Genomic DNA, 24,824 nt, shown 5'->3' on the forward strand with positions numbered 1-24,824 from the left:
GGTCACAAAGAGTCAGACACAACTTAGCGACTGAACAACAAAACTAAGAGCAAAATTTTCTGTCCTTTGGATTAGCAGCTGAAGGTGCATTTCCCCTGAAGTCTTTCCAACTCAAGCATTATCTCTCAGACTCCTTATTTTCATTACTCTAGGCAGTTAGAGGCTATCATAATATTTTTCTCAAGCCTGTATTATATGACATCACACTGTACTGTAGTTATTTGACTGTTTCTCCTGCGAGCTTTTTTTTTTTTCCCCTATGAGCTTCTTGATGGGTAGGAATCATGTTTTACTTACCCCAGTTTCTCCATTATCCAGCACAGTGCCTCACACAGAAGAATGCACAGAACAATGTTGGAAGGATGGATGGATGGATGGGGACAGTATGCTTAACTAAATCCTGTTTACAGACTGCCCAGCCATTGGCTTCAAGAGGGATTGGACAAGACTGTAAGAATTGGATCAATGCAACTTCTCATCTGTTCTTTGAAGAGTTAATAAGACCATTTGCATTTAAGTACAGCAGATGTTATTCAGATTTTACATGTATTTGTTTACCTCAGTGTAGATGATAATGAAGATGGGTATAATGACATATAAAATGTATGGTTTTGAAAGTAATTTTATCTCCATAACTTTTGAAAGTTGTTTTTTGTTAATACTAGCTGAATTCCAAACTTACCCTTTCCTTCTCAGAGATAAAAGCCACAGTTTTCTTCAAGAAAAGAGAATAACTGAGTTTATTTGAGTAAAGTGAGATACTTGGATAACACAAGGAATGATTTTTCTTTATTTGGGGAGTATCATCTGTGTGATGTCAGTGTTCCACCTTATTCTGCTGTTACATCAGGTTTTCCTAGTAGAAGAAAATAGAAACAAAGATGCCTTCACTTAACATAATCCCACTGCATCCCAAGGGAGGGTGTGCCTTAAACAGAAGGGTACAATTACAAATCACTTATTTAATAATTTATCAAATACTTGAGCATTTACTGTATACAAACAGTGGGAGATAAGAAAATGTTTACACTAGGCTCCTTAGCATGTAGCTGGTTTAAGCAAAAGAACTTTTTAGACGGATATGAGGGCATCATGGAGTACTTGGAAAGGTAGAAAGTGGAGCAGCTCTAGGAATCTCAACAAGAATTTGCATAGTCTCTAGAGTGCTACCATGTGCAGATCCGGAGACTACATGCTCTGTCTCTCAGTCTAGAATTCCTAAGAAAAAAATGTCAGTAGGCTTTTCTGGGTCAGTTCTGAAGAGGATAGTTCCCTACTCTGCACCTGCTCTGACTGTGAACAAGAGCACACATGGATATGTAAAAACACATCTTGTGCCGCCAAAGATGCCTTCACTTAACATAATCCCACTGCATCCCAAGGGAGGGTGTGCGTTAAACATGAAGCAGCTCTCTAGTTGAGATGACACAGTAGAAACGAAGTATGAGAGGCTGCATAGGCAGAAGGTGATTAAGGGGACACGAGGCCTTAATCATAAGGCCAATTATTCATAAAGACAATGTGGATTTGAAGTTTAAAGGTAGAAGACATTTCTGTCTGATGCAGATTGGAAACTTCATGGAGGTAAAAATTGAGTTACACTTTGAAGGTTAAATGGTCCCTGGAGTTTTGAAGGTTTATTCTCTTTCCCTGTGGTAACAGTTTATATCATACGTAACATAATTTATGTAGCAAGGGTAGTACCCAGAGAACCTAGGAGGGAAAGGGAACCTGACACCTGGGGGAAAATTCATGATGGGGCAAGAGGCTATTGAGTTCTGTAAGCAGAAATCAGCAAGAGGTCTGAGGGTAGAATAGCAGTTCCAGACAGTGTGGTGACTGCACTGAAATTTTTCCGATGCCTTTACTCTGGTGGCAAAGGTATATCCTGGAAAGGAGCAAGCTAAATGTGAAACAGAGTGGTCCAAGTGAACCGAATAACATGTTTTGGTTTAATGTTGCTCTGAGAACCTTCAAAAAAACAGACCACAGGAAAGGGAGAGTATTTCCATAGTGGTAAAGGAAGGTAAAGAGAAGGGGGCAAAAGAGGATGAGATGGTTGGATGGCATTACTGAATCAATGGACATGAGTTTGAGCAAACTCAGGGAAATAGTGAAGGACTTGGAAGCCTGGCGTGCTACAGTCCGTGGGGTCAGAGTCAGACACAACTTAGCAACTGAACAACAGGAAAGGAAGGTAAACAGGAGAGTAGGAGAGTGACAAGTAGTCTCAGGAGCTGAGGTGGAATAGCAGCAACAGTGTGAGCAGGCCTAGGATCTGGAGACTTCTTGAGTGATCAGATGACAAAGGGAACCTTAAGAAAGGCTTTGTTACCCAAATGAGAAGGCAGGTATGGCATTAGCAATATTTGCCTGTTACTCTCATTTGTTATCTATAAGGTAGTGAGGGAGCATTTAAGTTGTATATAAATGATTTCAGTAATACCTGCCCACACTCCCACCCTCCAATTTAAAGTCCTCCTCATCCCAGAATGATTGTGGCGTCATCTTAAGCATTTAGATTTTCCACATGTAGACCAGACAGATTGCACAGCTATTTCCTTGAGTTTTCACGCCTTGGTACTTTATATGGTGCCCACCTCTACCTGTATGGGTTAGGCAGCAATCTGGAGCCAGAGCCAGGAGTCAAGGGGTCTGAAGTCTTGATTCAAAGACTTATGTGAATGTAGGTACTGGAGATACAGAAATGCACATACATGATCCCTGACCTCAAAGTTAGTCTACTGAGACACACAGTAAATAGGAAATAATGATGCGATGTAGTAAATGCTGATGGGAATTGAATCTAATCCCCTCTCCCAGACACCAGAGATCTTCCTGGCGCCGTGACTAACTCAGCTAGTCACTGTTATCAGTCAGTTCCCAGCGCCCTATCTATAGAATTCCAGCTGTCAAATTCCAGAAATCTATTTACCTTATCTCACTAAAGAGTGTAACGGTTTAGACTTAAACCTAGAAAGGAATAAGGATGAGTAAGGATTGGTTGCTGGCAGAGCTTAAATGAAATAACACAAACCAGTTTGAGAATATTTTAAATGCGTACATTTTAATAAAAACTATACTTTGAAGTATATGTTAATGAAAGCTGTAGTGGCAGGATATTATTGCTATTATAACTATTAAGTCAACACCTGGTAGAAATTCCAGAAAGTGTCCTGCCTTTTGAGAAACAGTAGGCATATAAACTAAGGGGAGTAAAACCTATCTTGTGGAGCCCAGAGCGGATTTCTTTAAAAAGTGTTCTGGAAATCTCGGGGCACCCGGCACCAATACTCTTCTTCAATACCTCGGTCTTTTCTGAAAACCAGAATGAACCCCGTCCAGCCCGGGAGTCTGTGACAGAGTAGGTCAGGATGCATTTGGCCAAATTGCCTTCCCCTTTCCGTACTCCACTTGTAATGAACACTGCACTTCTTCTTCACGGCATTTCTGCTGTTTTAAATGGCTTCCTGATAGCTCAGTTGGTTAAGAATCCGCCTGCAATGCAGGAGACCCTGGCTCGAGTCCTGTGTCGGGAAGATCCATGGAGAAGGGATAGGCTATCCACTCCAGTATCCAGTACTCTTGGGCTTCCCTTGTGGCCTCGCTGGTAAAGAATCCGCCCGCAATGCGGGAGACGTGGGTTCAATCCCTGGGTTGGAAGATCCCCTGGGAACGGGAAAGGCTACCCACTCCAGTACTCTGGCCTGGAAAATTCCATGAACTCTACAGTCCATAGGATCGCAAAGAGTCGGATACGACTGAGCCACTTTCACATCAGCGTTAAGACCGCATCTTTCCGCCTGCAATCTACCTACCACCCTGCTTTTCTGTCGCAGAAGGGTGAGGAGGACGGCACCGGAAGTCAGGCTGCGCTGAGCGTGGCTCCTTGCCATACCTCATTTCCGGCGGGCTGGCCTGGCACCGTCCCGCCCCCAGCCGGAAGTGTGTTCGGCTCCGGTTCCGCCTTTGCGCCGTCCCGCAGCCTTTGCCCTCGTTGGGGAGGGACTTCCTGTCTCGTGTGTCCAAGTTCCTCCAAAGTTAGGCTTGGCACCGAGGGCCTATGTGTCAAGCGGTGTGTAGGCGGATATGGCCGCAAATTAACTCGGGGCTAGTGTAAAGATACTCGCCCATTCCTTCTTGCAGTTACCCTCGCTCATCCCCTACCGCACCTCCGTGAGGCCTTGGCCTCCTAAGCGCCCAAGCGAGTGTCTGTCGACAGGTTCGGAGAGGGTCATGGAAGCGCGGCCGCCGGCCCCACGGAGCTTCCTCTGCAGGACGCTGAGTCCTTTTCCTCGGGTCTTTGCTGCCGAAGCTGTGGCCGCCGATCCCAAGGCTCTTGTAGAGGACCAGGAACTGTCTTCCTTCGTCTCAGAACCCCAATACCCGGAATCCGGATGGGACCGCCTCCGGGAGCTGTTTGTCAAAGAGTAAAAGTGCCTACGGTCTGTGGGGAGGGGCTACGAAGGAGGTGACCTGCAGCCTGGGTCATCTGGGGCGAAGGACCCCAGGGTGGTGTGATTTATTTTTGTGGGATTTGGAGTTTAATGTAATGTACTCCAAGCTTTTATCCTAACATTGCTATTTGGTAGTTCTATTGATTGACAGGCCGGTTTTCAGATGGAGAGGGTGAGACTAACTGAAAGTAAAAACTTTTAGGAATGTTTAGGGACTCTAAACATAGTGTTTAATATAATCCCCTGACTTTACAAATTAAAAGAATTAGAGCAAGCTACTTAGTGACCCTAGAACCAACATCTGGAGGACTCCAGTATTCTTTCTCGTGTATCACTTGATCCCAGATTCTGATGCTTCTTGAACACTAGCCCTCCTCCCCGCCACAAAAATGGAGGTTGGAGAGAGAACACAGTTGTTAAAATTTTTATTCTGCCAAATAAGGAATGTATTAAAAAAACAGTAGCAACGGTTGTTGCAAAGATATTAGCTGGATTCACAAGTAAAGCGGTGTCAGAATAAATGATAAATAACCCTTTAAATTGAATTAACTTTAATGGAAAACTCAGGATAATTAATTTCATCATTTTTATTCCTCACCGGTGAAAAGTTTTCCCTTTTTATGAAGTACTTTACCATATACTATACTGTAATATCAACTGGTTAAATTAACATTGAAGCTTTATTATGTTGCTGAAATAGAGCAGGGGAGCGAGTGGAATCGTATTTAATTACTTTCTTTAGATTTCATCATCTTATTTTAAAGATAATGAGGCCGCCTTTCCATTGGTCATTCCAGATTTATTGGAGATATTTGTGAACGATCCTATGTAGTACACAACAGAAAAGGTTTATTTTTGTTTATTTATTTATTTTTAATTGGAGATAGTTGCTTTACAATGTTGTGTTAGTTTCTGCCGTACAGCAACATGAAACAGCCATAGGTTCCCTTCCTCTTGAACCTCTCCTCCCAGCCTCACACCCCATCCCACACAAGTAAGTTGTCACAGAGCACCAGGTTGGGCTCCCTGTTGTTACACAGCAGCTTCCCATTAGCTGTCTGTTCACTTTACATATGGTAATGTATATATTTCAGTGGTACTGTCTGAATTCTTCCCGCCCTTGCCTGCCCCTGCTTTGTCTATAAGTCTGTTCTCTATGTCTGAATCTCTATTCCTGCCCTACAAATAGGTTCATCGGTACCATTTTTCTAGATTCCATGTATATGCATTAATATATGATACTCATTTTTCTGACTTAACTTCACTCTGTATAACAGGCTCTAAGTTCATCCACCTCACTAGAACTGACTCAAATTCATTTGAAAAAGGTTATTTTGATCAGCTTTATAAACCACAGAATGTTGGAGCTGAAGGAAATTTGAAAGATAATTTAATATAACTTTCATTGTCCCCTCCATGTCATGGGTGAGGAAACCAAGGTTCAGAATGATTGTGTCTACCTGTAGGTCACTTAGCAGTGGATGACAGAACCAGAACTACAACCCCATTGTTGCTATTTATAGTCTAGGTCTTTTCCACCACTTTTCCCTGTTTGTTTACCATTCCTTAGTTCTTAGGCCCAAGCATGTAACTTCATAGAGTGTCTGCTGATAATATGGAGAAAAAATATCGCTATGTCATGGAATTTTTCAGAGGATGAAAAAGAGGATATCCTATGCATTTCCTGGCTTGTTAAATCTTCAGCTCTTTTTTCATTTTCTCTTTTCTGAGTTCTCCCACTTTTTATGTAAATGTTTTTGGTTTTATTCATTATACAGGATAAAAATATAAAGTTAAGATTATAGCAGTTTTTCCTATTGATATAAGAATTCGTTTGTCAAGAAATTTTATTTAGGTTTCTCTCGTATATGCGGGAACTATAAGAACTCACTGATTCTGATTTCAGAAATGTGGTTGTTAGAATTAGATAAATTAGATAGAATTAGAATTAGATACACACTTGTACAGTCTCAGAAGAAAGCAAGTTAGTAGTTTGTAAAAAATTAATATTCAGTAGTTTACTTATGTAGGAAGGCCATTACTTCTAGTAACTAAACACTTACAAACTTAGCTGTTTGTTAGAGCAATTTCCAGAGGACATCTTGGAAGCTGCAATATAGCTTCTAGTTTCTAATGCTTTTGAGAGTAATAGATTGAATGAGATGGTAGCTTTCCCCATTTATTTTAGGTTGGTCTGTGCTGCCCACTGCATCATGAGCTTTCTCATTCAGTGGTCTTTAATAGTACAGGCCCATCTGAGCATGACATAAAAATTAAATATTCAGAAAGATAAAATTTTGGGGTTTTTTTATGTATAGATATTCATTCTTGCATACATTGTCCTAAAATCCCATAAGTTTTTATAATTTCCAAAAGTTATCTAAAAATTCAAAAAGGGAATTGTTAATTTCTGCATCCAGTTTATAAATTCTTTCTGTTTCCAGGGATATAGTAGAGCTGTAATAGTCATCAAATAAAATAACCCTTTAAAAAACCTTTTTATTGCAGTATAAATAAAATATGCGCCTAGAAAAATGTACATAGGTATACCTGTCAGTGACTTTTCACTAAACCTAACTCTGTATCCAGCCCTAAGAGACTGTTAGTGTCCCAGAAGCTCCCCCTTGTGCCCCTTCTCTGTCACTACCTTCCCAAGAATGACTACTAACCTAACTTCTGAAAGCATAGATTAGTTTTGATTGAGATTTGAGCTACTTGTAATATAATTATTTAATTCATCAGAAGGTTTAATTGGTTCTGCCCATCATGAAAAATTTAAGTCCTGTTTAGCATTTGGGATAATTCTGATCATACTGTCTTTTGGAGAGCAGTATCCATAAACTAATCCCAAACAACATTGTCTTTTTGATGTTTTAGTGAACAGCAGAGAACTTCAAAAGAACTTCAGGATATTTACAAGGCAGCAGTTTCAGCGGGCATCATCGGCTGGGCATATGGGGGAATACCAGCATTTATTCATGCTAAACAGCGCTACATTGAGCAGAGCCAAGCAGAAGTTTACCGCAACCAGCTTGATGCTGTGGTATGTACTGGTGTTCTTATAGTATTTGCGAACATGCCAGTTTTAGCTGTTCACTTTATACTTAATCATCTAGTTAGATAGTAGGGTTGAGAAGATTTAGGAAACAAAGTCTGTACTCAGCAACAATGGAAGTGCTAATGCTATAGTGCATACTCAAACTTTGTCAGACCACTTTTCTTACTAGAATTGATCATGACCATGGCTCTACTTTCTGAAATATATTTCTAATCTCCTGCTAAATCATCAAGGCTCAGCTGTAGTGTATTTATGCTATTCAGAAAGCCTGTGTGCAGTCCACTAGCTCACACTAAAATAATCAGTAACATTTAGAGCTTTACAGTTTGTTGAGTGCTGACTCATTTGTTGTATCTTAAATCTGTACGTCAGTTCTATTGTCCTAGTGAGGAAGTTATGGCTCAGAATTTTTTGTTTTTTAAAATTTGTGGTGTTTTTTTTAATTGTGTCAAGTTTTAAAAGTTGCAAAAGTAGTGCCAGTGTCCTGTAATGTCCATGAGGGATTGATTCCAGGACTCCTGTGGATACCAAAATCCACAAATGCTCGAGTCTTTTATTTTAAAAAAACCATAGTACCATATGTCCCCCATATCCGTGGTTCCACTTCCTCAGGTTCCAAATCTGGGGATACTGAGAGCTGACTGTACAAAGAACTCCTGTACACCTTTCAGTCAGATTCTCCAAATGTTAACATTTTACCACGTTTGCTTTCTTATTCTCTCTGTATAAGGCATGCTGTTATTTTTTTGTGAAGTGCTTGGGAGTATGTTTTAGACATGGTGAATGCTTCAGCATACATTTCCTAAAAAACAAAGACATTTTCTTACACAACTACAATATTATCATGCAGTTCAGGACATTAATACTGATAGTGTACTATTATCTTATTAATGGACTTTATGTAAATTTTGCTTATTGTCCCACTAACATTATTTTTAAAGTAAACAAGTTATTAAAATTTTTTTCTGGTCCAGGATCTAGTACTGGATCAGATGTTGAATTTGCCTGTTGTGCCTCTCTAGTCAGTCTCCTTTAATTTGGAACAGTTTTTCTATTGTTCTTTGACTTTCATGACCTCAATATTTTTTAAGACTTGGGCCTTTTATTTTGTATTGTAGAATGTCCCACGATTTGGACATTTGATGTTTTCTTGCAATTAAATTTCACTTAAGTGTTTTCACAGGAATACCCTACAATTGATACTGTATCCTTCCCAGTAAGTAATGATAAGGAGCATGAGATACCTATTTGTCCCTCTACCGGGGATACTTAACTTTAATCACTTAATTAAGATGGTCCTTGCCATGTTTATCCACTATAAAATTATTGAGTTTTTCCCTTTGTGGTCAATAAGTATCTTAGGAATACTTATTAGATACTTTGAGACTATGCAAATATCCTGTTTTTCATCAGTTTTTCACCCTCTGGTTTCAGTAGTCAATGCTGATTCTTTCCTAAAATAGTTATTACGGTGGTGGTAACCAAATGGCCATTTTCTAATTCCATCGTCCATGTATATTTATTGGTTAGTATTCTTCTATAAGGAAGAGCTTTCACTTTTCCTTTATTTGTCCATTTATCCATTTATAATTTATTCAGTGTGGACTTGTTGACTCATGTTATTCTGTGGTTTTCTAATCCATTATTATCATTTATTTTGATACCTGGCTTGTATTTAGACTGTTGAAACCCCTTCAGGATAGCTCCTGTGTCCTTTTAATGATGTCTTCATTAGTCTTTGAGCACATCTTTACTTTGGGGCACAGCATGGTGTTTCTGGTTCATCTTTCCAAGCACCAGCCTTGTTTCTTTTAAAATGGCGTTTAAATGACTCAGGGAACTCAAACAGGGGCTCTGTGACAATCTAGAGGAGTGGGATGGGGAAGAACGTTTGGGAGGGAGGGGACATGGGTGTGCCTATGGCTGATTCTTGTTGATGTATGACGGAAAACCACAAAATTCTGTAAAGCAATTATCCTTCAATTAAAAAAAAAAATAAAGTGGCAAAAAGAAAATGGTATTTAAAAACCAAGATCTGGGGCTAGGCATGCTCATTGCTACTGAGGTATGATGGTGTTTAGGCAGATAGAGCTAGGAAATGTGTATGTATGTGTGTGATTTGTATACACTTTCATACATATATATCTCTGTTTCTGTATTTGTCTACCTGTTTACTAAAAACCATGAGTTTGCACTGATACCTTTCAGAGAGGTTTTGACTTGCGTAGTATCATACAGTAGTTAAGACTACACCTAGGGATTCTGTCAGATTCTTTAAAAATCTAGGCTTTACCCTCTCAGTATTATGCCAGACTTGCTTCATGGTGGTTAATGAAAATGAGCAGTGGAAACAGACAACCTGACTTCCAATTCTGACTTTATTCTTTGTTGGCTGAGTGATCTTGGTTAGAAACTTCCTTTTTATGCCTTTTAACTCCTGCTTGAAGAAAATGTTGTAAAGATTAAATGAGGTAATATGTTAGCAACTTTTACATAGAAGGTGGTCAGTAAAGATTGGGGTTTTTTTCTTCCTTTCTTCCTCTCGTGCACATCTGTATTACTTTAATCCATACCATTTATAGTTTACTCAGTGTTCCTTCTTTATTTTCTGTTTTTTCTTTTCCCCACAATTTCTTGGAAAAAAGCGTGTCTAATACTGATTTTATGTCTGTCATAGTATTTGTCATATTGATTGTTAGTTGCTATTTAATTGATGAATTACTTGGTTCACACTGCATTTCTTAGTTCCTTTTATACCCTGTGATAGAATAGAGTGCACATGGTACATTTGTTTAAGTTTCAGTAATTGAAGAATGATATTCCTAGAGATTTTCTATTGTTTCTATCTATTTAGGTGTCCCTACCTATCCTACCTATTTCCTAGCTGACATTCCTCCACCACAGTTTTAGAACAGGGAAAGTATCAAGGTGTCTCGGAACCTCACAGCCTTTTTTATTAACTTTAGCAATCTGCCCATCGTGCTGCTACACGAGGCTTCATCCGGTATGGCTGGCGCTGGAGTTGGAGAACAGCCATGTTTGTGACTATATTCAAGTAAGTTCTCTGAATCGTCATGAAGGATTTTAGGTATTCTTTTAGGAACACATTGTTTTAACAAATGAAATTATAAAATCTGAACACCCATGTAAAAGTGATCTATGATACCTTTTTCTCAAGAACTGTTATCTATTTATGCAAAAGATTGGTCCAGCAGTAGTTTTGTGTCCATGGATGATGGTCTGCCAGGCTTCTCTGGTGGCACAGTGGTAAAGATTCCTCCTGCTGTTGCCAGAGATGTGGGTTAGATCCTTGGGTTGGGAAAATTCCCCTGGAGGAGGAGGAGGCAACCCATTCCAGTGTTCTTGCCTGGAAAATTCCATGGACAGAAGGAGCCTGGAGAGCTATAGTCTGTGGGGTCATCGCAAAGTGTTAGACATGACTGAGCGCTTTGCACAACTGAGCACTCAAGCACATGAAGGCGTGCCAACTAGTATCAAAATAGATACAGGGCTGCTAAATCAGAGGAATTCTGCAGAACTTTTCTTTACTTTTCTGTTGCTTATTGGCATGTTATAGCAATCTGAAACACACTCACTGAAGGAGCCTACAGGGACCAGGGATTGACATAGTAGGCTCTTCTAAACTAACACGTATCACTTTAGTGAAAGTTAAAGTCAAGAAGGTAATTGAGATACGCTTTAAATTTTGTTTTCTTCTTCCTTCCTAGTACAGTTAACACTGGTCTAAATGTTTACCGAAATAAAAATGCCTTAAGTCATTTTGTCATTGCAGGAGGTAAGACATTTTTGTTCATATTTCATATTTCAATCTCAAATATGGTTTAGGGAACATGTAAGGTCTTATAAGTCATGGCTTCTGAATTCTTAGGTTGGCTTCTCATCACATCTCATTTAACATTCATGCAAGATATATGGAAAATGTCCTTGGTCTTTGGTATACTTAGTGAACAAAACATAAAAAAGTCTTTGCCTTCATTGAGTTTTATCATCTAATGTCTATGGGATAAAATAGGTTGCTATGATAAAAAGTAATAAATAGGTGAGGAGGTAGGATCTAATGTGGACAGGCTGATCAATTTCTAAGGAAATGACATTTAAGCTGATAGCTTAAGAATGGGAAAGAGCAGGCCTTGCAGAGAAGAGTCACCTAAGCAGGGGTAACGTCAAGGGTGAAGGCTCTAAGGTTTCTCAAATGTAGGATAATATGACTGCAACATAGTGAATGAGGGGAAGAGTGGCTTGAGAGAATTGTGAGGTGAAGTAGAGAGGAGCCAGATTTTTCATGATAAGAAATTAGATTTTGTTTTAAAGCACTCTGCCTCTGGTAGACATGCCCTCTTTAAAATGAACATTTAAAAAAGTGTTGAACATTTTCATTACATTTCTAGTACAAATCCAGCACATTTCCGGAAATGTAAATGAAGTTAACTGCCATTTAGATGCAAACATTCACTAATTCATGTATATTCCCTCACATAAAAAAAAATACATATGCTTCACATAACAGTTTTTTACTTTTTGTTTGGAAATAGCTTCAAGCTTATAGAAAGTTGCAAAAATAAAAGTAATACAAGGAATACCATGAGCAGTATCCTTTAGTACAAAGATTCTGTTATTGTTAAGAACTTTTTTAAGCTCCCCACCCCATGCCTATCCTGTTTCTATTTTTTTCCCCATCTATTTGCCGTGAAGTGATGGAACCAGATGCCATGATCTTAGTTTTTGAATGTTGAGTTTTAAGCCAGTTTTTTCACTCTCCTCTTTCACCTTCATCAAAAGGCTCTTTAGTTCCTCTTCACTTTCTGCCATTAGGGTGAAGTGACAGACTTTATTTTCTTGGGCTCCCAAAATTACTGCAGATGGTGACTGCAGCCATGAAATTGAAAGACACTTGCTCCTTGAAAGAAAAGCTATGACAAACCTAGACAGTGTATTGAAAAGCAGAGGCATCACTTTGCCAGCAAAGGTCTGTCTAGTCAAAGCTGTGGTTTTTGCAGTAATCAAGTATGGATGTGAGAGTTGGACAATAAAGAAGGCTGAGTGCTGAAGAATTGATGCTTTTGAACTGTGGTGCTGGAGAGGACTCTTCAGAGTCTCTTGGACCACAGGGAGATCAAACCGGTTAATCCTAATGTTAATCAGTCCTAAATATTCATTGGAAGGACTGATGCTGAAGCTGAAGCTCTAGTGTTTTGGCCACCTGATGTGAAGAACCAACTCATTGGAAAAGACCCTGATGCTGGGAAAGATTGAAGGCAGAAGAAGGGGACAACAGAGAATGAGTTGGTTGGATGGCATCACAATTCAATGGACATGAGTTTGAGCAAACTCCGGGAGATAGTGAAGAACATGGTGTGCTGCAGTCCATGGAGTTGCAAAGAGTTGGACATGACTGAGCGACTGAACAACAGCCACCACCCACCTCTGGCTGCAAAGCATGTGGAATCTTAGTTACCGGACTAGAGGTTGAACCCACGCTGTTGGCAGTGAAAGTGCAGAGCCCTAATGTCTGGGCCGCCAGGGAATTCCCAGTTACTAACATTTTAGCCAATTTGCTTTATCACTTATGCTCTTTGTTTTAGGTGTACTCTCTCTTTTTCTGTGAATACACAGGCAAACACACATATACATAATTTGAGCTTAACATTTTAATGAAAACATTTAAAAACATGAAATGAGAGATCAGTATTAATAGCATTGGAGCAGCTAGAACTTGCCCTGTTTTAACTTGTGAAAAATTTTACATGGATATTCTATAGTGCCTATATCCAAAGAAAACTTGTGTTTCTGCCCTCACTTGCTCCTCATATTTACTCCTGCTATATGTTTTTTGTCATCTACCCTGTTAAATTCCAAAACTGAAAATCAGTTAATGATGTGGTTCTGCCCTTTATATCCCCTTTCCAAACTTCTAGTTCTGTCAGTCTTATTTCTTAAGTATTTGGACTCTCTCACCTCCTCTTTTCCCACTGCTACTGCAGGTTTTCCCTGTTTATCATCTTGGTTTGCTTCAAACCTCTACTGTCATCTGATTTTTTTTTTGAAATATGAGTATGATTTTAGCACTTTTCTGCTTCAGACTTCATCACACTAAGGTCAGTTCTTTTTTTTTTAAGGTCGGTTCTTGACCTGATCTCCGTGTACCACTCTTACACGACCCTTATAATCTACTTTGATTTCTCAAACCCAGCATATTCTTGCTTTACAAGAATTCTTGCTTGAATCCAACTTTCCACTCCCATAACTAATTTTATTCAGCTCCATACTTAACACCTGTCTTTCAAGGTTGAGTACATCTGTCTGCCTCAGCTTCCTCAGAGGGTTCTTCTAGCTCCCATTTTCCTCTCTTGGGTGCCTTTCCCCTGTGTTCTCATAATTCACTGTAAACAGTTTTATCAAAGCATTTATAACACTGTGTTGTAGCAGTTTACTTGTTTTGCTTCCCTACTAGACAACTCGCTAAAATTCAGAGACAGTGTTTGCCTTTTATGGCACAATTGTTTGACATATAGCAGGGTAGAGTAAAGGTTTCTCAATTGGATGTAAATATTACTAAAATAAGAATAGAAAAATATATATGATAGAAAATATATTTTTATCTCAAACCAGCAACCAACATTAAAATAAATAACACTAAAATTTAAAAAAATTTATCCTGAAGTCAGAGTCAGGTAAGGAGGTCTTCTCTTACCACTATTGTTTGAACACTTATAAAAGTATTTTCAGTATCCAGGGAGCTTGGCAAATCCTTTCCTCCAAAAGTAATAATAAAATTGGGCAAAGTTATCAAAAACAACCTCTTAAAGATCCTGGAACTGAGCAAGGGCACACAACAAGTTGAGAAGCATTTATTTAAGAATTTCTACTAAATCTTGGTAAGAACAATGGGAGTCTGTAGTGTTTCAGCCTGAGGCTGCTGCCACCTAATGCCGAACTCCATGATATAAAAGTTCCACAAGGGCAGGGCAGGCTGGGAAGACCAATACTAATGTTGGAGATGACTGACTTGATTTGGAGCAGAGCACAGAAAATTCTGTGCCTCAGGGTGTTGCTGAAAACAATAGCAAACACTTAGGAAAGAACAACATCACACAGCTAACTGGAGGTTTTGGTGTTTGGGGCAAGCAGTCGTTTAGTGGATGAGGTAGAATTTTACCAAAGACATCCAGAGAACAAGAAACCCAACGGAGACTTCATTAAGAACCTACTAATCCCCAGAACTCCAGAAAGTTACCTGTCTGTGTAAGCACACTCAGGAGAGACTGGTGAGGGCCCTAGCAAGCTGCTTATCTGCTTAATTGTGAGGCCTCATGAACACAGAAAGTAAAAGCCAGATTTATAAACTGCCTAAACCTTGACTGTTCTTCAAGCCACAGACAGATCCATTGACAAAAGGTGACAGCCTTACTGGCTTAAAATGTGTAATCACAGCCACTGACAAATCACTGGCTGTCTGCCAAGCTAGTGTGATTCCTAGGAAGCCAGACATAAAACAGAGACCTCTGTGGCTGCACTCTACTAAACAAGAAAACTAAGACTCCACAGAATTGGTTCAGGCAAATCACTATAGCAAAGGACCACAGCCATGCCCCTAGGTAGGAAGATATTCCAACTCCAAGTTGTAGCAGACAGAAGACTTTAAGCGTTTAAAATAATTAAAATGTGATGATGGTTATCAAACAGAAAATATCACTAAAGATAGAAATTATTTTTAAGAGTCAAATGAATATTCTGGAGTTGATAAATACAGTAATGGAAATTAAAGATTCACTGGAGAGAAGGCCCTCAACAGCCAGTTTGAGAGAGTGTGGGAGAATCAATGAACTTGAAGATAGATCAATATAGGTTATCTTTTATGAAGGACAGAATTTTTAAAAATGAAGACAAATGAATAGAGCCTCAGAGATCTGTGGGACACAATCAAGAATATGGATAATGGAGAGGAAAGGAAAAAAAGGGAAGGAAAAGAATTTTAAGAAATTATGACCACAGACTTCCCAAATTTTATGAAAAATATCTACACATCCAAGAATCTCAACAAACTCCAGGAAGAATAAATGTGAAAAGATTCACACCTAGACATAATAGTTACACTATTGAAAGATAGAGAAAAATCATGAAATAGAAAAGTTAAAAAATGAATATATTATACTTAAATAAGAAATATGAACCTCAAATGTTAATGTTTAAAAATGTTACCACCTGAAATGGCATTTGTGTTGTGCATAGTGAAAGAGGAAAATGAATGGACATCTTGGGTGTACAGTCTTAGCGGTAAGGAAAAAGGACCTATGCTCCAGCCACCAGGTGGCAATGTAGGCCAACTGCCCACTTGCAGGCATGCTGGAGAGGTGAAGCTTGGCAGTACAGAGCCGGTGAGGCTGGGGACGTCCCTGGTGGTATGGCCGTTCTACTGTAGGAGGCACGGGTTCTGTCCCTGGCTGGGGAACTAAGATCCCACATGCCATGCAGCGTGTCCAAAAAGAAAAAAGAAAGGGCGAAGCTGGGGAAAGACATGAACTGCAAGTGGCTAGTGAAGATTTTTATTGTTTATTTGGAGAAAACTTTCCTTAAAGCAGGAAGAAATAAAAGAGGTAGAAGTGAAGAAATAACAGATTTTTAAGGTGAGGTTAGCACAAAAGCAGAATGAGAAGAGGCTGGGTCCATAGAACCCACTGAGCAGTTCTGTTAAAGGGACGTTTCTTCCTTTAAACTTGCAGAGTGGATGAGAACCTGGCCATATGAGAAGTCTAGGTTGTGATATATTAATGTTGGGTTCAAAAAGCTTACTTGGAGATTTATGTCCTTATCGAAGGAACATGTTTAAATGGAACTCTGGTGTTTAAAAATGATTTGATACTGCTTTTTGTTTCTTTTAAAATAGCTGTCACAGGAAGTCTTTTTAGAATAAACTTAGGCCTGCATGGCCTAGTAGCTGGTGGCATAATTGGAGCCTTGCTGGGGTAAGTGTTAACATACTTTGATTCTAAGTTAATATAACTTATTAATTAATTATTAATTAATTCATTATTGCCTTGCCTGTTAAAAATCTGAATCATTTCTAAAGAACAAATTTAATCCTTAGAGGATTTAATCCCATAAAAGGTCTCTAGTCTTGTATTGAGCTTCCCTAGTGGCTCAGTCAGTAAAAAATCTGCCTGCCGTGCAGGAGACCTGGGTTCAATCCCTGGGTTGGAAAGATCCCTTGGAGGAGGGCATGGCAACCCATTCCAGTATTCTTGCCTGGAGAATCCCCATGGACAGAGGAGCCTGGTGGGCTGCAGTCCTTGGAATCACAAAGAGTGATTCCAAAGAGTTGGACACAACTGAGCGACTAAGCATAGCACAGCACAGTCTTGTATTGGTAGTAGCTTTGATTGTCCAGTTCTGATTGTATCCCAGTTGTTGATTTTACTTCTGGTCTTTACTGGGTAAAAACTGTTTAAATATCATTAACACCTGAAACTAAGGTTTGAACACAGATACTTATAAAGAGTAGGAAAAAGGAATAAGAAACAGCTAACAAGCACATAAAAAAAAATATATGGGGGTTAGGTTTGTTTATTTAGTTTAATAAATTTTAAGACTTTTCTTCTCCAACTTTTTACTTTGAAACATTTCAAACCTGTAGAAAAGTTGAGGTAATTAGTATGTTGAACACCCATATAATCTTCACTTAGATTCACCATTTGTTCACATTTTTCCATATTTGTTTTCTCTCTCTCAGTATTTGTGTGAGACATGTGTATATTTCTTTTTGTTTGAACCATTTGAAGTACTTGAGACCTCATAATTCTTCAGCCCTAAATACATCAGCATGTATTTCCCAGGAGAAAGAATATTCTCCAATGATTTCACAGTACAATTATCACAATAAATGATTTACCATTGATTCAATACTATTTAAGATAAAGTCCATATTCAGAATTCCTGTTATTACAATAATGCTCTATGTGTGTGTGTATATAATATATGATTTTGTAGAATCCCGGATTAAATTGTATTTTGTTGTCATGTCTCTTTAGATTCCTTTAAGCTAGACTAGTTCCACGCCTGATTTTCCCCCAGAATATTTCTCAGTTTTGTTTGATTATCCCCTCATGATTAGATTTGGGTTTAACGTTTTCATCAAGATTACAACACAGGCAAAGTTGTGTCCTTCTCAGTGTATGTCAAGAGACATATTATGTCACCCCTTGTAAGTGATATAACTTTTCTGTTGCTGTGTAACAAATTAACCACACACTAAGAAGCTTCAAACACTACCCATTTATTATATCACTTTTCTGTAGGTCCGAAGTCTGGATGGGCTCAGATGGGTTCTCTTCTTAGTATTTCACGAGGCTAAAATCAAGGTGTTGGTCAGGCAGGCTCTTACCTGGAGGCTCTGTGGGAAGAATTTGTTTCCATAAAATTCAGGTTGTTGACAGAACCATTGTGACTGTAGGTCTGAATTCCCTGTTTCCTGGGTGGCTGTCAGGCACCATCTTGTTCCTAGAGGCATCCACATTCCTTCTCCATGCCCCCTCCATGTTCAAACCAGCAGCCAGCATGTTGAATCCTTCTCATACTTTGAATCTCTCTGACTTCCATTCTGCCACCAACTGGAAAAAACTCTGTATTCAGAGGGTTCACACACATAATCTCCTTTTTGATTAACTCATTCAAGTGATCAGCAACCTTAGTTACATCTGCAAAATCCACTTTGCTGCATAACATAATCATGGGCATAATTTCTCATCATATACTCATATTTGAGAAATTAGGGCAGGAAATTTTGGGGGACCATTTTAGAATTCTGCGTAGCACATTTGGTATTTACTAAATTTCCCCACTGCAAAGTTATCTATTTCCATTGTGTTTAATAAGTAATCTGTGGGGTACGGTAGTGTGAATTATCTACTCTCCAGCTATTTTTTAGTGGTTTTAATGATCCATTGATGATCCCTAATGTAATCAGTTATTATTTAATATAAAACTGATTACAAAATGTTGATTTGCTAGTTTTGTCATTTCTTCTGTCTTTATTAGTTGGCATTCACCTGAATAGAAAGAAGAGCTCTCCCTCACCTTCCAAATTTGTTTTAAAATTCATCATTTGATGATCTGTTGACATTTTTGTTTTCCTGTTAATATACCAACTTGGTTTGAAGGGGAAAATTGTTGAAATTAGCTGCAAAAATTTTTTTTATTGTGGTTAAAAAACACACATAACATAAAAATTACCATCTTAACCACTTTTAAGTGTACAGTTCAGTAGTGTTAACTATATTCACATTGTTGTGCAACAGGTCTCTAGAACTTTTTCATCTTGCAGACCTGAAATTCTGTACCCATTAAACACCGTGCTCCCTTCCCCCATCCCCACACAGCCTTTGGCAACCACCTTTCTACTTTCTGTTTCTGTGATTTTTGCTACTCTGAGTAATTCATATTAGTGAAATCATGTATTTTTCCTTTTGTAACTGGCATATTTCAGTAAGCATAATGTCCTTGATTTTAATCCATGTGACAGGATCTTCCTTTTGGGGACTGTGTAATATTCCATTGTATATACAGTTCCATATTTTGTTATCCATTCATCATCAGCAAACATTTCCACCTAGCAAAAATAATTTTTAAAATGTGGTTACAATGTTAAGTAAGGAATTTAAGTTGTATCAGAGTAAAAAACTCCTTCTCTTTGGAAATATGAACAAAACCCTCATCATTACTGTGATAATTGTTATCTAAGTCATTTTCTCAGTGGGTAACTATTGGCATTCTGAGTGAGACAGTTGTGCCAGACTCTTGAATTTTAGGATATTTTGGCAGCTCCAACCCCCAAAGCCAGTAGCATCCTTCTCCCAACCAAAAGTACCCTTCACATTTCTTGCCCCTTACAGGGTCTGGTCCCATTTCTGGTATGAATTTCTTTTCTGAGAAACCTTCAGTATAAAGCTGCTAACTAGAACTTATAAATACATTTTTTACTAGTTTATTTATCTTTCATGATTTAAAAAAAAAAAAAGAGCCAGTTTATAGACCTGTTGTTTTTATACCAGTTAAATTTAGGATGTTGCAATGATTGTTTTTCCTGTTGTTCAAACCAGGAAGGAAATTATCTTACTCTTTTTTTAATTTGACAAGGATGCTTTAACTGTCAGATGTCTCGGCACCTGTCAGTGAGCCAGTGGTTTGGTTAGTGTTACTCGTGCCTTAGCAGAAATCCTCTCATTCTGCATGGTCTCATGGCTCTTTCTTCTAAACGTTCCTTCTGCCTCCTCCTCAGCACTCCTATAGGAAGCCTTTTGATGGCACTTCAGATGTACTGTGGTGAGACAGTTCAGGAGAGAAAACAGAAGGATCGAAAAGCATTCCAGGAGCTGAAACTGGAAGAACGGTAAGGAGTGTGTTAAGACTGGATTGTTTGGCTTTTGTGTCCGCAGACTGATGCTTTCTGAAACAGGTACTCTAAATTGCTGCTCAAGTCAGACTTTCTTTTTACTGAGTCTTTCACCCGGTACCCTGCTTGGTCTTTAATATTTTTAATTAAGGAGAATGGAAAAATGAAAGATACTAATTGAGAACCTTTCCTTAGATACATTTTTTTAAGTTAAATATTATAAATCTTATTTGGTTGCATATTTTTTCTTTTCCTATGTTTTTGACTGCATTGGAAATTACGTAAAGGAAATGAATAGCAGTGAGTGAGCTTCACTTGGCTTTACTTAAAAGATGATATCCTTGTTTACACATACGTCTATGAACATTACGTAGCATGTTAGGTCTCCACATTTAATTATTATACTTCTTGCTGTGGCTGCAATGGGTGTTAGGTACGTATAGTGGCTCTTCATAGACCAGATGCTACTGAGAAGGATGCAGACTGTCGCTTGTTCATATAGTCACTCCCTGGGATCCAGTGATGGCCAACTTCCTGCTAATTTTTGTAAGATCATCATAATAGTCTGCCGTCTAGTGCTTTGGTACAAATGATTCTCACGGTTCTGCTTCCTGCACACTAAGATGACATCTGCCGCTGCTTCTTTGGTAGTTTGGTAGATAAGAAGTCTTCTTTTTCCCTTGGTTTTATTTGAAACTTCATTTGTGCTACATGCACACACACACACGTACACACTCACATAGACATACATGGAAATTCTTAATATCTATAAACCTGTTGTCCAAGGACTTAGGTACTATAGGAGAAAAAGCATTGATTTGGAGCCAGTGAAACCTTGAAAACAAATCTTAAATACCAGCTAGACTATTAATTCTATGAACATAGATGTTTTCTTTCAAGCCATCAGTTTTCTCAGCTGTTGTAAGGGCAGAATCACACCACAGTGTCCAACATATGTTTGTTCCTTCTTCTTCTCCATAGTAAGAGGGTGAGTGAGATATGAAGCTATTATAAAGCACTTAAAATTCTGACTGCCAGCATAAAATTTGATATTATGGAGGGTTGAAAGCACAGAAGCATTAGCTTATTTCTAGTTCTCTAGGTGTCATGAGACTTCTTTTTTAAAAAAGAATCTTTGAGAAAGGAGTTGGAAAGTAAGGAAAATGCATGATTCTTTGACAGAGGAAGTGACGGAAGGATTAACGTATGGAAAAATATGCACAAGAATTGTATTCCAGTCAGGAAAAGGAAGCTAGAGAAGTGGATCAGTTATTTAGAGTTGAAAAACCTCAAGCATGGGTAAAAAACTGGATTTATAGAAATGAAAAGAGTATTTTGGCAGAAGGAAATAGTGTCACTGTGTCAGTGTCAGAAGTGTTTAGGTTATTTATATGTACAAATATATATGTGGTATTTCTGAGGACAGTTAATAAATAGTTAAGAACTTTTTAAATGTCTGCTTCTTTGCTTGAAAATAACTTCAGTATAGAGAAATCAACAAAGTGAGAATCTGAAAAATTGCCTTAGTAAGCAGAAAATCTAGAACACTGGCTATATTTTCCATAGAGACATAGAAGAAATGATCAAGTCTTCTTATGAAAGTCATGGGTGACCTTGATAATCACTTAAAGAAAGGAAGACACTAATACTTGACTTAGAAGAAGAACCGATCTCTTATTTGAAAATTAGATATTTTAACTCGTAGTAAATATACGTCTGTAGTGGTGTCCTATCTGACTTCTCTGTATCGAGATTACCAATGTTATAACCTTTGTGTGTGTCCTACAAGATCTGTCAACAGAGTTTAACAGAGTGGCAGGGGGTTTCACATCCCCCTCGGCCCTGAGGGCAAGAGCACAGACTGGTTCCAAGGCTCACATACAAGCTCAAGGTGTTTTAGCAACTGCAAGTCACTGCTGAGAGAGCTCTGGAATAGCTTAAGGATCAGAGCTACTGCCCTGGAAATGTCCATTTTGGTAATGTGAGGCTCCTACTTGGCTTGTAAGTGAAACAGGTTATGAGAGAGAAGAAAGTCTTGTACTTGAAGTGCAAGGAGAAGTATTTGCTCATAAGTTGTAGGAGAGAATATGATAAATACGATCTTTCTTAAGAAAGAAAAACTCTAAAATAGAAAAGCAAAAAAGCCAAAAAAATAGAACAGTACTTGCTATATCTTTCTTGTACTTTCATTACAGGAAAGCCAGACTACAATTTACTGACCTCCTCCCTGAAGAAATTGAAAGTAATTTACAGAAAGATCGATCCAAGGATGACGCTCAGAAAATTGAAGCACTGCTAAATCTTCCTAGAAACCCTTCATCAACAGATAAACAAGACAAAGACTAAACATGCTCTGGACTTGAAACTCGGTGGAGAGTTGAAGGGAGCTATGTCACCGTGTCTATAGCATGCCAGTTGCTTGGGCTGCTGACACATGTAAGCGCTGGCATCTGTAGTGGCACAGTGACTTGCTCTTGCTTTTTTTTAACCAAAAATTGGGCTCTTGTACTCTTACTTTACTCTTCCTTAGATTTAAGTACATACTTGTATCTGCATTGATTGATCAATATAGATTTCCTTTCTCTGGATTTTACAATAGTAAATTAAGAGTTCCCAAAAGATTAAAGTTGAATTCTACAGGTTGTAAATTTATTCTTGTAGCCCTTTAAAAGAGTACTGTAGTGATCACTAGGAGAAGGAGAAGAAAGAACCAGGTAAGGCAGATGATCTGTGAAACCCTTGTGCCCTTGGGTCCTAGAAACAGTAAGAACCTAAATGTGTAGTTGCATTTGGTTTTGTTTTAATACAAATCAGAGATGGTTCCTATGCCATTTGAAATAAAATAAAACTTAACAAAAAGGAGGTAGATGAGAATTATTAAAGAAACAGCCCGACCTTGTTCTCTCACTCAGTAATGCTGACAAGTATGTCTCCTGTGGTATACAAGAGCTGCTCAGGGTACACTGTCTCTATACTCCAGGAGCTTGCTGCCTGAGAAGGAAGCTGCCCTGCAGAGTATAACTTTTATTAAATGAGAGGGCAGAATGGCTGAACCAAGTGTACTGAAAGGATTTGTTTTGGCGTTAGACCTCTTAGTTCCTACTCTGACAGTACTGTTGTTCGCATGAGCAGTGCTTGTGAAGCAGCCTAGAGTAGTGGCTAAAGCTGTGGGCCCTGGAGGCAGACCACAGGCCTGGAATCTCAGCCCTGGGGCTTCGCAGTCATGTGACTTACAGCCAAGCCATTTTATTTTAGGTCTCAAGTTTTCACGTCTGTTAAACAGTATGTATCTCAGAATAGATACTAAATGAAATGATGTGTGTAAGACATAGCACAACACTGTGGCACACAGGACATTGTCTAACAACAGATATTAGCAGTTAAAAGGATATGAGAACCTCTGCACCAGCATAATCATCCCATTCGCAAATTGCTGACAGATTGGCAGTTTATTGTTTTATTCATGCCCATGTATAGATTAAATCTTTCAAGGGAAATTATAAAATTAGATGGTTGGTTTTAAAATAATTTTATTAATAAAGTAAAATATAACTCCTTTAACACATTTATTAAATGTAATAAGCAATAATTTACTATAATTTATTTAAAGTACAAATAAGCTGTCTCTTAGGTTTGTACTGGCTATTACTTTTTTTTAATCATGTCCAAGGATTATGACTCTTAATGAAGCAATTCCTGGGCTTTTTTTTTTTTTTTTTGGTTATTGTTTTTTAATTCTTGTAAGTCTACTACCTTTATTTTCTTTTGAATTTTGTTCTGTAAGAAACCATTTAAAAGTGTACCCCTGTTCCTCAGACTGTATAGAATAATCTAATTTTTATAGCTACTGAAATGAAACATTTTAAATCCTGCCACATTTGAGAAACTTGGTCAAACTCTTGCTGTTCAACTCCAGATTTTCAAATGAGAATGTCTAACTGACCAGGTCCACTCCTGGTCCAGTGAGCATGGAAGGCAATTTCAGAGAAAGAGGAGTCTTGAGTTAAGTCATGTAAGAACAGCAGTTGGCCACTTCTTTCTTTTCACTTCCCTGACGTCAGGGGGATCCAGAAATACTGCAAAGCAAAAGCCACTTTAGGGATCTGAGGAAGCCCTTTGGAATGCTGTTTTCATTACTTCAATCAATTTCTGCTAAAGACAGCTTACTCTTTAGTACATACACAATGAAATGATATCATTTTAAATGAGAACCTTCTCATAAAGATTTTACAAATGAGATTAAACGAGCATAAAGCCATTTAAGGAGAGTATCAGTCCAATGTGAACCAAACATTACCACTCTCCAACCTTACTAGTGCTTTGGGGTGTACAGTAAGTCCCCTACGTATGAACGAATTCCGTTCTGAGAGCGTGCTTGTAAGTCCAGCAAAATTAGCTTAGGGACCCAGCTAACACAATTGGCTGTATACTGCTGCTTTTACGCTTCTGGACATCCTGGGCTTGAAATAAAGATGCTGTACTACTGTACTCTATATAGTACTGTAAAGTACACAAAAGCACAGTCACTTATAGAGAATGCGTGAGACAGTGTACGCCAGACACGTGAACTGACTTACATGATTGGACATGTGAATGCACGTTCACAATTTTGAAAGTTTGCCACTTGTTAATAAGTGCAAACAGAATGACTTTATTTACAGATTTTGCTGAATTGTTTTTTTATAGGAGCAACTAAAAAATCAATACTATGAAAAGTCCAAATGAATGCTTTTTGATAATTGCTTGGGAAAAAGTTGGTAAGCTTTTATATACAATACAATATTTACTTTTCTACACAAAGTAAATATTGTATTAGAGAACAAGGGCATAACAATATATGTAATACACAGTGCCAATCTTTGTGGTTAAGACTGAGGCTATCAATAAACTGTTAAGGAGAAAA

At 38.4% G+C, this 24,824-nt stretch overlaps 2 protein-coding genes across 2 annotated transcripts in view; one reads left to right on the plus strand and one right to left on the minus strand.

Moving 5' to 3' along the window:
• Positions 1-3,994: 3,994 nt before the first annotated feature.
• On the plus strand, positions 3,995-22,783 carry TIMMDC1 (translocase of inner mitochondrial membrane domain containing 1). Its single transcript, XM_043474987.1, has 7 exons — positions 3,995-4,430; positions 7,335-7,500; positions 10,482-10,570; positions 11,244-11,311; positions 16,421-16,499; positions 19,808-19,918; positions 22,117-22,783. Exons 1-7 carry the CDS (start codon positions 4,237-4,239, stop codon positions 22,265-22,267), a joined length of 858 nt encoding a protein of 285 aa, XP_043330922.1. The 5' UTR covers positions 3,995-4,236; the 3' UTR covers positions 22,268-22,783.
• CD80 (CD80 molecule) overlaps positions 18,012-24,824 on the minus strand; it is a 33,584-nt gene continuing 26,771 nt past the window's right edge. The window contains exon 6 of the mRNA XM_043474986.1: positions 18,012-18,140. The gene's annotated coding sequence lies outside the window, so the exon portion shown is untranslated. The remainder of the gene's footprint in view (positions 18,141-24,824) is intronic.

Source organism: Cervus canadensis, chromosome 7 (genome assembly GCF_019320065.1).
Source record: "Cervus canadensis isolate Bull #8, Minnesota chromosome 7, ASM1932006v1, whole genome shotgun sequence".
In the NCBI taxonomy this organism is placed as follows: Eukaryota; Metazoa; Chordata; class Mammalia; order Artiodactyla; family Cervidae; genus Cervus; species Cervus canadensis.